This window comes from Panthera onca, chromosome E1 (genome assembly GCF_046562875.1).
Source record: "Panthera onca isolate mPanOnc1 chromosome E1, mPanOnc1 haplotype 2, whole genome shotgun sequence".
NCBI classification, from domain to species: domain Eukaryota; kingdom Metazoa; phylum Chordata; class Mammalia; order Carnivora; family Felidae; genus Panthera; species Panthera onca.
The window spans coordinates 51,871,679-51,889,052 of record NC_138352.1 but is presented as its reverse complement, the minus strand read 5'-3'; the positions used below and the strand labels follow the sequence as shown (position 1 = coordinate 51,889,052).

The window sequence follows — 17,374 nt, the reverse complement described above, 5'->3', positions numbered from 1 at the left end:
TTCAACCACGCGCATATATCGCGTTGATAAAATAAAACACATGGAGCGCCTGGGTGACTCAGTGGCTCAGGTCATGATCTCGAGGTTCGTGAGTTCGAGCCCCGCCTCGGGCTCTGTGCTGACAGCTCAGAGCCTGGAGCCTGCTTCGGATTCTGTGTCTCCCTCACTCTCTGCCCCTCCCCCGCTCACACTCTGTCTCTCTGTCTCTCAAAAATGAATAAAAAATAAAACACTGATTTTTTTTTTTTTTAGAAGAGTGGAAATCTAGAATAGTGGAAAGGAGAGCAGTGGTTGCCTGCGAGGGATGGGCTGCAGAGGGGCCCAAGGGAGGTTGTGGAATGACGGAAATACCCTGTATCTTTCCCGCGGCAGTGGTTTTGCTGGTGTGTATGACAACCAAGCCCACTGGGTTGTGCACTTTGCACGGGCACAGTTTATCGTGCTTTAACGATACCTCAATTAGAGAGAGAGGGAAATGAGAAAAGAGGGGGCGACCATGGCCTCCTGGGAGAGCGCACACTCCTCCCGGGGCTTGCTCGCTTGCACGCCCACCTGGTGTCATCTCCACGTGCCCTCTGACGCCCGGAGCAGGTGGAGTGCCTCTCTGGCCCAGCCACCTTCCTCGAGGGGGAGCCCCGTTCTGCGGCAGGCCGCCACAGCACCGAATTGTTCCCTCTGCCCCCAGGACGCCAATCTGTCCGTGTACAGCGACGACCCGGACCTCACTCCCTGTTTCCAGAACTCCGTGCTGGCCTGGGTCCCCTGCATCTACCTGTAGGCCTCCCTGCCCTGCTACCTCTTCCATCTGCGGCACCATCACCGAGGCTATGTTATCCTCTCCCACCTCTCCAGGCTCAAGACGGTCAGGGGGTCAGGGATCTCTCGCGGGTGGGGCTGGGACCCGGAAGGTTCTGCTCATCACGATTCTCCCCCCCCTCCCATCCCCCACCCTCGGTGGCTGAACGCTTTCCCAGCTACACCTGCCCCGCAGCTCAGGCCACGACAGCCTGCCAGCTGAGTCTGCGGTCAAACGAGATAGTCCCTGCTTGCGAAAGTTCAAGAAAGTTCTCTGGCAACACTCTCCCCGCTCCCGGGGCGCTTCTGGCCAGTGCACCACCTAGCCTCCGGGGCCAGACCCTGGGTAGGATAAAAGGACATCCTCCAGGGGCGCCTGGGTGGTTTAGCCAGTTAAGCGCCAGACTTTGGCTCAGGTCATGAACTCACAGTCCATGGGTTCGAGCCCCGCATCGGGCTCTATACTGACAGCTCAGAGCCTAGAGCCTGCTTCAGGTTCCGTGTCTCCCTTTCTCACTCTCTGCCCCTCCCCTGCTTGTGTGTGCTCTCTGCCTCTGTCTCTGTCTCCCTCTCAAAAACAAAAAATAAACATAAAAAAAAAGATTGAAAAAAAAGGACATCCTCCAGTGGGAACCGTCCCTACTTTTGAAGGTGGGGTTTCCACCCTGTGCCCTGTTTGTAGGCCTTGGGCATCCTGCTGTGGTGCATCTCCTGGGCTGACCTCTTCTACGCCTTCCATGGCCTGGTCCACGGCTGGGCCCCCGCCCCCATCTTCTTTGTCACCCCGTTGCTGGTGGGGGTCACCGTGGTCAGTGCGGGGCCCTGGAAGTTGATGGGGGAGGGTCTCCAGTGAGTTGTGGGACCGTGATAGGGGAGCCATGGGCTCCTTGGAGAGGGCCGGACACCTTAGCAGTGGGAAGAGGAAGGAGTGACCCCCCAAAACATCTGGCCATGTGGGGTGGGGAGGACAGAGAAGGTCCAGATATCTGTGTACTCCGGCCCAGCCTTCCTTGCCCTCTCGGCACAGCTGCTGGCCACTCTGCTAATCCAGCATGAGCGGCTGCAAGGGGTACAGTCCCCAGGAGTCCTCATCATCTTCTGGTTCCCGTGCATGGTCTGTGCCATTGTCCCCTTCTGCTCCAAGATCCTGTCGGCTGTGGCAAAAGGGGAACCTGCCAGGTGCAGCCCTATCTAGGGGATGGCCTCAGGGCTCAAGGTCACCGCCGGGTCCCAAGCTGCCCCTCCCCTGCTCCCAGGACCTCCCCTGCTGTTCAGTCCTTTCTACGTTGTCCCCTACTTGCTGTATCTGTGCTGGGAAGCAGACCAGGGAGCCGGGGGAGAGGGCTGGTGTCACACAAGGGAATGAGGCGGGACACGGCCATTGTGGGGCGTTCACCGGATACAGGGGGCCGTTCTGCCGCCACCACGGGCACCGCCACGTGCAGGGTCTGCCAGGGGCCTGTCAGCGTCTGCGTATTGGACACGTGTGTGCGGACGCGCACGGGTAGTCTGTCCTACCAGGAAGTCCTGTTGTCCTGCTCTCCCCTTTTCTTCCCATCCCCCTCACTTCTCTGGTCTTCGTCTTGACCTTTCCTGCGGTGGTGGGGTGCAAGATTCCTCCGTTTCCAGGGTGGGGGGCAGTCGAACGTGGTAGTGAAAGTGCAGGCTCAGAACATTCTACTCGCCCTCTCTGTGATCCTGGGCCAGTTGCTTTGCGATCATTTCCTCGATTGCAAACTGGATATCCTGAGATTTCCTACCCTGTGGGGAGGGTCAGACAAGGTGACTTCGGTGGGGTGCTTGGCGAGCCCTCACCGAACAGCGGCCCCCTCGTGACCTCGCCCCATCTCTCGGAACCTTCTGGGTCCTGCATCCCACCCCGAGGGAGCCTGGCACCCCAAAGGACCCCGTGGGGGGGCAGGACTGCAGGTCCAGGGTTGCCTGTGTCTGACGTCCCTCCCCACTCTCCCCTGCAGGGCAAGACCTCAGACCCCTTCCGCTTCGCCACCTTCTACATCTACTTCGCCCTGGTGCTTTTCGCTCTCATCCTGTCCTGCTTCAGGGAGCAGCCGCCATTTTTCTCCCCAAAGAATGTCGACCCTGTGAGTCTGCTATGGAGGCTGGGTGGCCGTGGGGTTTCCACAGCCCACTCCTCAGCCCAGCCCTTACCAGCAGCTCCCGTCCCTTCCAGTTCCTTCCATCCCCATGTCGTCCTTCCCTCCAGGAAGGAACGAGGGCCCCTGCTCCCTCTGCTCCGCTTCGGGAGGGTGGTGGGCACGCCAGAGTCTTCCTCTCCTACCCTCTCATCTTCTAGAACCCCTCCCCAGAGGTCAGCGCTGGCTTCTTCTCCTGCCTGTCTTTCTGGTGGTTCACAAAGTGAGTCAGCTCTCCCTCCGTGCTGGGCCAGAGGGAGGAGGAGAGGGGAGGTGGGGAGGAAGGGGAGCGGGCCACAAGTTGAGCCGGCTTGTTTCCCTGCCCCAAACCCTGACCCCAGAGGGCATTCGGGGCAGGCGAGGGTGAGGAAACCTGTCCATTTGGACCATTTGGACTGGGGGCTGAGTGTAGAGGTCCAGCTGGCCCAGCTCCCATCCCAGCCCTGCATCTGGGCCTGTTCACAGGAACAGGCCCCGGGAGCTAGAGGGAAACTGTAATTACTTCCGAGCTCTTCCATCTGGGATAAGCTTACAGCTTGTCATTTCCTTGGCGGCCCCTCAGTGTGGCTTGAGCAGGATAATTGTGTCTGTGACCTGGGTGACAGCTCATTAACCACACCACACTGAGGAGGCACCTGGGTCTGGGACTCCATCCACCCGCACTTGTCCTCCCCCCGGGGCCACAGTCCGTGTGAATTTCATCACCAAGGCGCGAGGGTCAACATGGCATCTGGGGAAGAGGCGGAGACGGGGTGGGTAGGGATAGGAACTTGGGATGGGAGGCAGTGACCTCCAGGCTGTTCACTGTGGCCCGTGGCCATAGCCCTTCAGGGAGACTCTGGGGGCTCTGGAGACCCCGGTCCCTAGCTCTAGGCTGCTGAGCTCTGACCCTGCGTGGGCTTGCTGCCCGCCCCAGGACGGCCATCCTTGGCTACCGGCGCCCCCTGGAGGAGCAGGACCTCTGGACCCTGACCGAGGAGGACCGCTGGCAGGTGGTGGTGGACAGGCTGACGGAGGCATGGAAGAAGCAGCAGAAGCAGGCAGCGCGGTGAGGCCCTCCCTGGGTTCCCACATCCCAAGTCTCCTGCGGGGGAGGCGGGTAGCCCTGAGGCCGATCGCAGGGGTGGGGGTGGGGAGAAAAGCAGGTGCGGGCGGTCCTGAGGGGGGACCCCCGGGCCTGAGTGGGGCCAGCTCTCCCCAGCTCTTCTAATTCCAGGGAATAGCTGACACTTGCGTAGCACTTAGTCTGTCGCTACGTGGCCCTAAACACGTAGATTCACTCAATCTCTAACAGCCCTGCCGTGTGGGTTCTATTGTTTCCGTGTTACAAGTGGACGCTGAGGAGCGAGGGCCTAACAGGGCCCGCAAGGTCCCCGACTTGGTGGTGGCGGGGCTGGAACCCACCGGTGTCCGGACCCACTGCTCTCACCGCTGTGCTATCGTGCCCGTCCTGAAAGGTGTTTTCCGGGGACTTCCCTCAGAAGGGGAAGGGTCAGGGGAAGAAGGTTGAGGCCAGCCCCTCTTCTCAATCCCGCCTCCTCCTGTCTGGAGGAAGGGACCGAAGAATATGATCCTTGGACTGAAGGGCCTTCCCACTGGCAGTTTCCCATCAAAGACCCAGGGACCTGTCTGCCCAACCGCCCAACCAAGAGAGCTAGAGCTCCGAGTCCTCCTTCCCTACCCGTTTCTGACCCCAGGACTGAACCCCCTTCCCTCCCCCCCATAATTGGGGACCCAGGACCTCCGTGCCTTTTCAGCCCAGAGCCCCTGATTGGCAGCTGGCTGGTGGAGGAGCCAGGGACTTGGACTTAGTCTGTGGTGTCTCGGCTTCCTTAGTTCGGGGCCTCGGAGAAGACATACGGGCCCCCCAGTCTGCATGCTGCACCCCCTCTCTTCCCCTCCATGCCACCTTTACCCCCTCCCTGCCCAGCTCTTCAGTGACCAGGTCACTCGCCATCTCTCCCCTTGTCTCCCTTCCCTGTCGGCATCCTCCCTGGAGCCGTGCTGTGGAGGCAGGGAGAGGGCTGGAAATTGCTTGAGTTGTAGTCCTTGGGGGTAGTGGTTAAGGCAGCCCGTGCGATAGCCTCATACGCCCGCAGACAGAGTCACTTGGGGAGTTCTCACCCGGAAGGTCATGTCGTCTGTCCCTCTGCCAGTCCTAAGAGCCAAGAAAGCAGGTCCCTGCACCCCTGCTCCTCGCCAGGCCCCACTGGTGCTTGTCTCGTGGGGCGCATGTGACCCTTCCTACCCACTGCTCCTTCCTCCCTGGACCAGACACAGGGCCGCGGTGGCATCTGGGAAGACTGTGTCCGGTGAGGATGTGGTGCTGCTCGGGGGGCCGGCCCAGGCCCCGGGAGTCATCCTTCCCGCGGGCCGTGCTGGCCACCTGTGGTTCGGGCATCTTCACGAGCATCTGCTTCAAGTTGACCCAGGACCTGCTCTCCTTCGTCAATCCGCAGCTGCTCAGGTCTGACCACACTCACTCTTGCTGCCACCCTCCTGGGTAAGGGGCGCCGGCTGGCGTCCCTGAGGTCTGAGCGCAGAGGGACACCATGGGAAAGATCCCAGACCGGGACCGAAGGGGCTCTCCCCACTTGCTGTGTGGCCTTTGGCAAGTGACAATACCCCTGTGCCAGAGTTTCCCCAATTCACATCTAGCTCATCTTCATCGGGCACGTGCTATATGCCAGGCACCCTGGCGGGCGGATGAACAAACATCCTCTCTTCAACCCCCTGAACTCCAGCCAGGGGGTCCTCGCCAGTTGATAGGCTCTGTCGTCTGTCCCATGAGTGGCCTGGACCGGGGAAAGCTCTCAAATCGGGGGGTAAGAAGGAGGGCTACCCCGCCGCTGAGCCCCCCAACACCTTGTCCCTCCACGTGTGCATCCATGTATTCTCATTCAAAAAACAGCTGTTGAGCCCCCAGTGTACCAGAATGACGCTAGATACTAGGGATGCAGAGATCAAGAAAACACGGTGGGGGCACCTGGGTGGCTCAGTCGGTTAAGCGTCCGACTTCAGCTCAGGTCACGATCTCACGGTCCGTGAGTTTGAGCCCCGCGTCGGGCTCTGGGCTGATGGCTCGGAGCCTGGAGCCTGCTTCCGATTCTGTGTCTCCCTCTCTCTCTGCCCCTCCCCCGTTCATGCTCTGTCTCTCTCTGTCTCAAAAATAAATAAAAAAACGTTAAAAAAAATTAAAAAAAAAAAAAACACACAGTGGAAGACCAATGTGGGAATCCATTAGAGCACTGTGCAGACAGAGGTAGACTCGGGTGTCTGGAAATCCCTAGGAGGGACAAGGAGGCCAGGCTGGGAAGGAGCAACAGCGGGTGCACTTGCTTCCAGGAGAGGTCAGCAAGGTGAGAAGGACAGTCAGGTGTTGGTCGACTAGATGAGGAAGGAGGAGAAAGTTCAGCGCATGCAGAGTCACAAAGGCCTCCGCCGACATGACTCAAGAACTCCGGGTATTTCTGGAGGAAAGGGTGACCCGAGGGAGGGAGAGAGAGGGAGAGCCAAGGAAATCCTTGGAAGATTTGAAGCCGGGGGAGGGGCATCTGGTTTGCATTTCAGAAGGACCCCTCTGTCAGGGGATGTAGGGCCGGGTGGCGGGATGGAGGTGGGCCAACCAGGTCAGAGGAGAGTCCAGGCCAGGAATGAGATACGATTCAGGAGCTGCTGGGGAATTGGGTGTGTGCCAGGGAGAGGGAGGGGTCGTGGGCCACCTGGCTGTCGGATCTTTCTCTGAGATGATGAATGCAGCAGGAGGAGGGGGCTGGGCACCAGGCAAGGTGGTGAGTTGAGTCTTGGCTACGTTGGAGTCAAGGTGCTGGGGGACATTGTCCCAGGGGGACATTCCCAGCTAGCTGGAGACCACAGTTTCAGAGCCATCAGGTAGAGGCCCAGGGTCAAGTGTCTGTGGCTGGGCTCTCCCAGAGAACTCATGTCGGTGGCCCCAGACAGAGCCCTAGGGAACTGTGACAGGTAAGGGGTGAGCAGAAGGCTGGCTTGGAAGGGCGAGAGCTGGGGAAAGAGCCAGTCGTGGAGCAGAGCACAGAGAATGCTTCTGGCAGAAAGCATGGCCTCCAGTGCAGCAGGTTGGCCAGTGAAATAGAGCCTGAGGGAGACAACGTGGGGTTTGTTAGTGCCGAGAATAGAGGCTGAGAACGAGGGGAAGGACCTAGAGCAGTGGGTCTGCCTTGGAGAGCAGGGGCTAGGGAGGTCTAGAAAGTTCCCATAAGGAAAACACATTCATTTCCTATGGCTGCTGGGACAAATTGCCACAAACTAGGTGGGGAGGGGCCTTAAAACAACAGGAACTTACCGTCTCACAGTTCTGGAGGCCAGAAGTCTGAAATCAAGATGTTGGCAGGGTTGGCCCCTCCTAGAGGTTCTGAATGAGAATCTGTACTGTGCCTCCTAGCTTCTTGTGGTTGCTGGCAATCCTTGGCCTCCGCTTGTAGACACATCACTCCCATGTCGGCCTCCAGCATTCTCCCCAGTGTGTGTGTGTGTGTGTGTGTGTGTGTGTGTACACGTGCATGTGCACATATCTGTGTGTGCACTCACATCCGTGGGTCTCTGTGACTCTGTGTGCAAATCTCCTTCTCCTTCTCTTATAAAGACACCGGTCCCTGGATTAGAGCCCACCCGACTCCAGTATGACCTCATTCTAACTTGATTACATCCGTAGAGACCTTATTTTTGAATAAGGTCGAATTCGCAGGTACCGGAGGTTAGGACCGGAACATCTTTTTTGGGGGGAGACACAGTCAACACGCAGCAAAAGGAGAGGCCTGTCTACACCTCGGGAGGTAGCTCCATGAGGTCGAGGGGAGGTTTGTCCCAACATGGAAGAGACTTGGTCATGCCGGTGAGTGAAGGTACAGAGCCGCCAGCAGGGATGAAGATCTTGATGGTCCAGAAAGGGTGGCAATGAAGGAGCGTGTTGCTGAGCAGGTGGATGGGAGTCAGGGCTCAGCGGGGCAGGATCAGGCTCGGAAAGCCAGAAGAAAAAGAAGAGAGCAAGTGTTTGGAGGGAAGTCCGTGGTTGTCAGGGAGTTCTCAATGGGCGGTTAAGTGGTAAGACACGAGCGGGGCGGCTACTGAGTGGGGTGGGGAGTGGGGGCAGTGAGAAGGTTAGAGACAAGAGGTGCAGAGGGCCAGGGGACAAGAGGTAGATTAGCGCCCTGGAGAAGGTCACCAGCAGCACCGGGGGCCACTGATGTTGGAAAGGCTGGATTTGAGGGGGAGAGTCTGTGGGGTCGTGTGGTAGGTTCTAGAGCCTTCAGCAGCCAAGGAGAAGGTGCAGGAAAGTCTAAGCTATGGACCTGTGGCATTTCTTCCTGCCACGTGGTCCAAGAGGCAAGAAAGGCAGGCAGGCAGGCTCGCAGGGAGAGAGTGATAGAAGCAGTGGGCCGCAGCGCCATGGCAGGTGGGAAAAGAGGTGAGGGCAGAAGGGACAGAAGATGGGGGGGTCATGGTCTTAAGGTGGCATAGGGCTGAGCCGGGGTGTGGGGGTGGTCTGGGTGGGGGTGTGGAGGGCCAGCAGCCCCTGCCTGGGAGAGTGGAGGCTAAGGGTGGGAGGGGAGGGCGGCAGGAGAAGGAGTGGCCTGGGGGACCCCTCCCCGCTCTCATGCCTCTCTCCTCTCCTTGCAGCATCCTGATCAGGTTTATCTCAAACCCCGTGGCCCCCACCTGGTGGGGTTTCCCGGTGGCCGGGCTGATGTTTGCGTGCCCTGTGATGCAGACTCTGCTCTCACAACAGTATCTCCACTGTATCTATATGACGGTGTTGAGGCTTCGTTCGGCGATCACAGGTGTCATCTATAGGAAGGTCCGCTGGAACAGGGTGCCGGGGGGCCTGGGTGTGAGTCTGACTATCCTTGGCTGGCCGGCTGTAGTCGCCTTCCTGTGTGTCTGGACTCCTTCCTCTGTTTGCCTCTTTGTTCCTAGCTTTTGACATTGTCTGATGGCCGGGGGCTTCTGCACCTGTTTTCGTATTTGGCCTTTTTCCGTATGTTTGCTTCTCACTCTCTGTTGGGCTGACTACCATCTCTTGCTTCCTGCCCAGCTCCACGTTTCTGATCCATAGGCCTCTGTCCGTCTGTGGGGGTCTGTGCACATTCTTTAGGTATTTGTCTTATCGATCCACCCATGCCTCCTCAGAACCTGGGTCCTTCCATCTTGGCTGGGGTGGCTTTAATCGTCTTGCTGGTCCCACTCAACGGAGCTGTGGCTGTGGCCATGAAGATGCGTGCCTTACAGGTAGGCGCTATCACGGGTCTGCTGCTCCTGCCTGGAGCACCCGGCCAAGGTGCCTGGGGGAGGGCCTTCCCTAACCTGGGGCCCCTCAGTTGCCTTGCTTACTGAGGAAGGATGGCTATAAGCCGCTTCCACAAACCTTAGCTCACTGCAACCTCATGACAGCCCTGAGAGGGCTCTGGCCACATTCTCGTGTAGCAGCTGAGAAATCAAAGCCCAGAGAGATAAGGGCAGTCCAGAATCAGGGCGAGCCGGGCCTCAAACCTGCGTCCAGAATCAGGGCAAGCCGGGCCTCAAACCTGCGTCTTCCGGTCTTTTTTTTAATTTTTTTTTTTAACATTTATTTATTTTTGAGACAGAGAGAGACAGAGCATGAAGGGGGGGAGGGTCAGAGAGAGAGGGAGACACAGAATCGGAAACAGGCTCCAGGCTCCGAGCTGTCAGCACAGAGCCCGACGCGGGGCTCGAACTCACGGAGCGCGAGATCACGACCTGAGCTGAAGTCGGACGCTTAACCGACTGAGCCACCCAGGCGCCCCTGCGTCTTCCGGTCTAATGAGAGCCTTCTCCCACCACACTGTGCTCAGTGTAAATAGTCGTCCAAGCCTTCATTTTCAAATGTTTATTGAAGTCTTCAGTAGCCTCCCACTGTGCGTAGAATAAATGACAAACTCCCCATGACCACCCACCAGGCCCCTGCCCACCTGCAAGTCCTCACCCCCCAGGGCATGGCCAAGTGGCAGCCACTCTGGCCTTCTTTCTTTTCTCCAAAGCACCAAGCTACGCGTACCTCTGGGCCCCCCCACCCACTGTTCCCTGCCATGCGTCTCATCCCTTCCTTGCTTGCTCACTCCTCCCCATTGTTCCCCAGCATAAACTCTGAGTTCCCAGTCCCCGCCCCATTACTCTCCCACAGAGTCCCACGTACTGATTTACTAAGCATTTACTTAGTTAATGTTTGCTTCCTGTTTGCCTCCCCCGTCAGACTGTCAGCTTCATGATGGCCGGGGCCTCGCTTGAGTTGTTCATCATTATGTGCCGCATGTCTGACACGTGGCCTGGCACAGAGTAGGCATGCAACGAATAGGGCTGAATGGATAAATCAAGTCGGGCTGCCGTGCCCTGGGTTAGGGCCTGGGGAAACAAAGAGAAAGTTAAGCGGTCTGCACCCTCAGGAGGCCCCCAGTCTGACTGTGGAGTCCTGCGCGCGCAGGGATTTCCACGGGAACGAAAGAGAAGAACAACGTGGCTTAGAAACCCAGCAAAGGGGGCAGAGGATGCCGCCTGGGAGGGTCAGTGATGGAAGCACTGAGGCTGGAGTTGGACTCTGTGGGCGGAGGAGAGGGCGCAGCTGGGCTGAGGGGCAGCTCGGGCCACGCGGAAGGACGAGGGGGGGAATGGGAGCCGTCTGAATGGCTGCGGTGCGTGCCAGGGCACGGAAGGTAGGAACCCCAGTGGGGAGGGGTCTGGGGAGGAGAGCAGGGCGTGTCACTGCCACTCTTCCCACGGGCGGAGCAAATGAAGTTCAAGGACTCGTGCACCAAGCTGATGAGTGAGATCCTGGGTGGCTTCAAGGTGCTGAAGCTGTATGCCTGGGAACCCGTTTTCTTGGGGAGGGTGGAGGGCATCCGGGAGGACGAGCTCCGGATACTACGCCGGTCTGCCTACCTCCAAGCCATATCCACGTTCACCTGGGTCTGCACCCCCTTCCTGGTGAGGCTCTCCCCTGACCGGGGCTGGCCCCCCACCTCCCACCTGGCCAGCCCAGGCCTCTGGACTCAACAGATTCCATTCTGACACTCGCCCTCCACCCCTGCCCCGGTGACCCTGATTACCCTTGGGGTCTGTGTGTCCGTGGACCAGAACAACGTGCTAGATGCTGAGAAGGCCTTTGTGTCTGTGTCCCTGTTCAATATTTTAAAGACTCCCCGGAACCTGCGGCCCCAGATAATCAGCAGCCTGGTCCAGGTAACCCCGGGTAAGGCTGGGGGTTCTGCGGGAGGTAGGGCAGGCTGTTAGGGTCAGGGGACAATCCAGGAGAATTATTGGAATTGAGGGGGCGGGCAGTTGGCATGAGGTCATTAGAACCAGGGGTCATTTGGAGACAGAGGAAGAGAGGAAAGGTCCCTGGAAACATGGATTCTGAAGACAACCTCCTCGTACCAACCTAGACCCTATTCTTGGCAGTGGGTGCCAGAGAAGACTCAGTCGTAGGGTGGGGGGTGTCCAGCACCCCGTCTGGGTCTTTAGGGGGCCCTGCCTCTCCCAGGAAGTCCGGGCCAGGCAAGTGTGGGAGCGGGTGGGGGAAGGGAGAGCTTCCTGGGCTGACTCACTCTCCGGCAGATCAGTTTGTCTCTGAAAGGGATCCAGCATTTCCTGAGCCAAGATGAACTTGACCCCCACTGTGTGGAAAGAAAGACCATCACCCCAGGTCCAGACACCCTCTACCTGGGCTGCCCTTGCCCCAGACCCTGCTCCAGAAAATCTTCTGTTCCAAGCTTTTAACTTATCCGTTTCTTCTTCCTGTCTTCCCACCGGCCCCGCCTTCTCCCTCCCTTTGTGCAGTCCCTCCCCGGGCCTCCCCCACTTTTTTGTCCTTTCTTAGGCCTCCCTGCCCCTCCCCCCCCCCCCCCCCCCCCGCCAAGCTTCCCGGCCTTCTCACATTGGCCCCTCCCCCCAGGGCTCCCCCCACCTCTCCCTCCTCTCACCCCCCCCACCCCCAACTCCTTCCACTCCCATCTTTGGCCTGGAAACCAGAAAGAGCCTCAACTTGTCAAGGTGGTATCTGAAAGGGAGGAGGGCTTGAGTCTCTAGGTGAGAGGTTGGGGAAGGAAATCCCAATCCCTACCTCTGACCGGGTTCCTGGACTCCTTGCCCTCAGTCTAGACATCCAGGTGCCGAAAGGGGCACTGGTGGCCGTGGTGGGGCCTGTGGGCTGTGGGAAGTCCTCCCTGGTGTCTGCCCTGCTGGGAGAGATGGAGAAACTGGAAGGCACGGTGTGTGTGAAGGTGAGAGAGGGTACAACTCCCGGGAAGGGCCGCTTGGCCAGGCCCGGGGTACACCCTGAGGTAGCTTCTCCTCCGGCCAGGGCTCTGTGGCCTACGTGCCCCAGCAGGCATGGATCCAGAATTGCACTCTTCAGGAAGACATACTGTTTGGCCGAGCCCTGGACCCCAAGCGGTACCAACAGGCTCTGGAAGCCTGTGCCTTGCTAGCTGACCTGGAGATGCTGCCTGCCGGGGACCAGACAGAGATTGGAGAGAAGGTACAGGGTCCCCTCCCATCCTCTAGGGAGTCAGCACATACAGCTGCCCACCTTAGCCCAGCTCAGGTCCATAAATGCATCCAATCCTCCCTTCCTTCCTTCCTTCCTTCCTTCCTTCCTTCCTTCCTTCCTTCCTTCCCACATTCATGTAAATCACCCAGCTCTGTGCTTGGCAATGGGGGAACGGGTCTACGACTGGGGTAGGCTGACTTATGAACAGGTAGGGGGTGTAGAATGCGCTGGGGACCAGGCCGGAAGCTGGTGCAGGGGACAAGGAGGGAAGTGAGGGTGGGCAGAGCTGCATAAGGAAGGGTGTCACTTTTGAGCTGAATCTTAACAGCTGAGGAAAAAGAGCTCATCATCCGTTCATTCATTATCAGATTTTATTACATACCTACTGCATGCCAGACTGTCTTACATGGCAACGAATACCAGACTAAAATCTCTGCCCTTTATATCACTTATATTCTAGTGGGGGAAAGAGAGGATAAGCAAGATAAATATATATTATTTATTATAATATTAATATAATATTATATACTATTGTATTATATTAATATTATATTAAATTAATTCGGACTTATATTAATTAATATTAAGTCCTATATTAATATAATATAATATTATTTATAAAATATATATTAGATAAATGTTAACGGGAAAGAATGAAACAGGAAAGGGATATAGGAATATGTACAGGGCTGTATTGTTAGGATGCCTTGGGAAAGCCTCACTGAGAACAAAGTGAGGAAGTAGTCCATATCTGGGGGTGTGGAGCCCCATCTGGGGACATTTGAGGCAGAGAGAGCAGTAAGTGCAAAGGCCCTGAGGCCTTTGTGTTGAAGCAGTCAGGATCCACAAAGAGTCCGGTGTGGCTGGAGTGGAGCGAGCTGGGGTGAGGAGGAGTAGGTGAAGCCACTGAGGTATCCAGGCAGCCAGGTCATGTAAGGCCTTGTGGGCTTTTATCAAGAGTGATGGAAAGTCTTCGAAGGTGTGAGCCAAGGAACAGTGATGGGACCGGCATTCCGGGGCAGTTTGGTGCGAGTAGAGGTTTGGAAGAGGTGGGGAGGGTACAGGGCAAGGCAGAACCTTAAAAACCTTAGTGAAGGTTTTGGCCTATACCCTAAAAACCACGGGGCACCAGTGAAATTTTTAAAATTAATTTATTTTTAATTTTTGCCAAATTTACACACCATAAAATTTACCATCTTAGCCATTTTTAATGGTACAGGTCAGTCGCGGTAAGTATATTCACCTTGTTGGATAGCCAAGTGCAAAACTCTTTTCATCCTGCCCTGTGCCCATGTAAACAATTCCCCATGCACCCCGCTCCCCTCAGCCCCTGGCAACTGTCATTCTACTTCCTGTCCCTAGGAAGTTGACTACTCCAGGTACATCATATAAATGGAATCCTACAGCATGATACCTGCTTTTGTGTGTGTGTGTGTGTGTGTGTGTGTGTGTGTGTGACTGACTGGCTTATTTCACTTCGCATACTATCCTCAAGGTTCATTCATGTTGTTACCTGTGTCAGAATCTCTTTCCTTTTTAAGGTCAATATTTTATTATGCATATGGGTCACATTTTGCTTATCCATTCACCTGTCAGGGGACACTTGGATTGCTTCCACCTGTTAGCTATGGTGAATGCTACTACTCTGAACACGGGCATGCAAATATCTTTTGGAGACCCTACTTCCGATTCTTCTGAGTATGTACCCAGAAGTGGGATTGCTAAGTCACGAGGTAATTCTATTTTTTGAGCAAATGCCATGTCGTTCTCCGTCACGGCTGCACCATTTTATATTCCCACTAACCGTGCAGGAGGATTTCACCCTCTGCACATCCTGGCCAACGCTGTCGTTTTCTTGGGAGGAGCGGGTGTTTGGTTTTTGACAGCGGCCATTCTCATGGCTGCGAGATGGTATTTCATTGTGGTTTGGACTCGCGTTTCCCTAGTGATTAGTGATGCTGAGCATCTTGTGTTTCTTGCCATTTGAAGATTTTTCTTTGGAGGACTATCTATTCAAGTCCTTTGCTCATTAAAAAAAAATTTTTTTTTAATGTTTATTTATTTTTTTGAGAGAGAGACAGAGACAAAGCAAGGGAGGGGCAGAGAGAGAGGGAGACACAGAATCCCAAGCAGGCTCCAGGCTCTGAGCTGTCGGCACAGAGCCCGACGCGGGGCTCAAACCCATGCACCATGAGATCATGACCTGAGCCGAAGTCAGACGCTTAACTGACTGAGCCACCCAGGCATCTGCCCCAAGTCCTTTGCTCATTTTTAATCCAGTTGTTTGTCTTTCTGTTGTTGATGTGCAGGAGTTCCTTATGTAGACTGGATATTAACCCCTTATCAGGTTTATGAGTCACAAATATTTTCTTCTCTTCTGAAAGTTGCCTTTTCACTCCGTGGATCGTGTCCTTTGATGCGCAAAAGTTTTCAATTTTAATGTGATCCGATATATCTTGTTTTACTTTTACTGCCTGTGCTTTTAGTGTCATATCCAAAAAAAATCATTGCCAAACCTGATGAAACTCTCCTCCTATGCTTTCTTCTAAGAGTTTTACAGTTTCTGCTCAGGAGGTTTTTCACGCTGACGATTTTGGTATGTATTCCCTCAAAACAGACATTCCCTAACATAACTATACTTGAATTATCAAAATCAAGAAACTTAACATTGACACGAGACTATTATTTAATTTACTGTCTGTATTCACATGTTCTCATTTGTCCCCGTACATGTCTTTTTTAGCTGTTTTCTTTCCTGGGCGAGGATCCAGTCCAGGATCACGAGCTATAGTTAGTTGTCACATTTCTTTATTCTCTGTCAATCTGGAGAATTCCTCAGGCTTTGTCTTTCAGGACCTTGACAGTTTTGAAGACTGCAGGCCAGCTATTTTGTAGAATGTCTCTCAATTTGAACACAGTTGGGTTAGATTGTATGTTGGGGGGGGGGGGGGGGAAGTGTCAAAGAAGTAATATTATGTCCTTACTGGTGCATCATAGCAGGAGACACATGTCAGTTCGTACCTTATTGGCAATGCTAACTTTGATCGCTTGATTGAGGTCGTGTCTTTCATTGGTGATTTCATTTACAACATTCACTGATGATTTTTGCCTGAGTCAGCGTTTACTGTCATGTTTGCCAAATGGTGATTCCCTAACCCCATTCCTCCTACGGTTATTAGCTGCCATTCTAGTCTAAAAAAGAGCCTTCCCAGGGTGCCTGGGTGGCTCAGCCAGTTGGGCGTCCGACTTCGGCTCAGGTCACGATCTCGCTGCCCGTGAGTTCGAGCCCCGCGTTGGGCTCTGTGCTGACAGCTCAGAGCCCGGAGCCTGCTTCAGATTCTGTGTCCCCCTCTGTCTCTGTTCCTCCCCTGCCTGTGCTCTGTCTGTCTCTCTTTCTCAAATAAAAAAATATATATATAAAAAAATTAAAAAGAGCTTTCCCCTCCTTCCTCTTTTTTACTTATTAATCTCTTTATATCAATACGAGCTCAAGAATTCTTATTTGACTCAATGGATTATAATCCCCTACCATCATCACTTATCTTGATGTTCAACTTGTCCATGGAGGGTTTTAAGTAGGGACATGACCTGCATTTTGTAAAGCTGCCCTGACTGCAGTGTGAGGGGCCCAAAGGCACAGGAACCAGTGAGAGGCTCTCATGGTGGTCTGGGGGAAGCAATGAGGACCTGAGCCGGGCAGTGGGGATGGGAGTCTGAGGTTATAGGAAGCCAAAGGAGACCTCCTCATCTATGATGCAACCCCTCCTTCCCATCTCTCCTGGAGCCGCACTAACCTTGCGCACACACAAACCTAATTTAGCGCCCAGCACTTAGTAGGCACTCAAAAAAGACTGGTTCGTTGAATGCAGACATGCTCACATGCCTCAGTCACTTCAGCTGTGTGCCCACTCCCTGCTTCTCCCTGTATCCCGAGCTCCCATCCCACATTTGCCACTCCCCAACCCATTCTGGGTCCATTTCTCAGGGTACCTGAAAAAGCTGGGTCCTGTTCCAGAGGGAATGAAGGAAGCTGGAGGTGGGAAAGCAGACCACACCTCTGGGGTCTGCTTTCGGGGCCCAGCCCTGCTGCTATGTGCCTCGGTTTCCACATCATGGGTTTAAAGAGAAATCTTACCTCTCCTCTGGCTCCTGGACCATCCCAGGGTTAATGAATTCGGGGGCCGGAACCGGGTTTCCATTCTTGCTTCTGCTCTTGAGAGTTCAGGACCTTGGACAAAGTCATTAACATCTTGGGTTCTAATTTCTTCATCTAGAAGGTGGGGCTGATGACACCTCCCTGAAAGGACTGATATGAGGGTCAAATGGGATCCCCGTTATGAAAGCCATCTGCAAACTGTATGGGCGATGGCAGATTAAAAGGTCTATTAAGGACCTCCTGGGGGATTTCCAGCCTTTCAGAGTATACAGGCAGCAGCCAGGGAAACCAGCTGGGCAGGGTGGTGAAGCAGAGGGAGCAGATATCCTCACCTGCCCCGGGGGGACGCTTGAGGGCCACCACCTCTTCTCCTATGGCCTCAGAGCTTCACAGGGACAAGACCAGGCATATCAAATGAGAATTGAGAGGTCTGCTTTGTTGAATGACGGTGACAGGGCCCTTGTCCCCTTGTGCCTGTCTGACTCTCTTCTCCCCAGTACACACCTCCCACCTCTCTCCTCCATCCAGGGCATTAACCTGTCTGGGGGCCAGCGACAGCGGGTGAGTCTGGGCCGAGCTGTTTACAGGGAAGCTGACCTTTTTATGTTGGATGACCCACTGTCAGCTGTGGACTCCCATGTGGCCAAGCATCTCTTTGACCAAGTCATAGGGCCCGAAGGCGTGCTGGCAGGCAAGGTGAGGCCTCCAGGAGGTTGTGGGGGAGGCCCGGAG

At 55.4% G+C, this 17,374-nt stretch overlaps 1 protein-coding gene across 1 annotated transcript in view; it reads left to right on the top strand.

Moving 5' to 3' along the window:
* The first annotated feature begins 318 nt into the window (after positions 1 to 318).
* ABCC3 (ATP binding cassette subfamily C member 3) overlaps positions 319 to 17,374 on the top strand; it is a 33,214-nt gene continuing 16,158 nt past the window's right edge. Inside the window, 16 exon segments of the mRNA XM_078437590.2 lie at positions 319 to 862; positions 1,478 to 1,603; positions 1,823 to 1,969; positions 2,778 to 2,897; positions 3,110 to 3,171; positions 3,865 to 3,996; positions 5,223 to 5,280; positions 5,282 to 5,415; positions 8,604 to 8,899; positions 9,040 to 9,218; positions 10,725 to 10,933; positions 11,042 to 11,177; positions 11,553 to 11,648; positions 12,002 to 12,217; positions 12,298 to 12,474; positions 17,171 to 17,338. Coding sequence (XP_078293716.2) covers positions 476 to 862; positions 1,478 to 1,603; positions 1,823 to 1,969; positions 2,778 to 2,897; positions 3,110 to 3,171; positions 3,865 to 3,996; positions 5,223 to 5,280; positions 5,282 to 5,415; positions 8,604 to 8,899; positions 9,040 to 9,218; positions 10,725 to 10,933; positions 11,042 to 11,177; positions 11,553 to 11,648; positions 12,002 to 12,217; positions 12,298 to 12,474; positions 17,171 to 17,338 — 2,643 coding nt within the window. The 5' untranslated portion in view covers positions 319 to 475.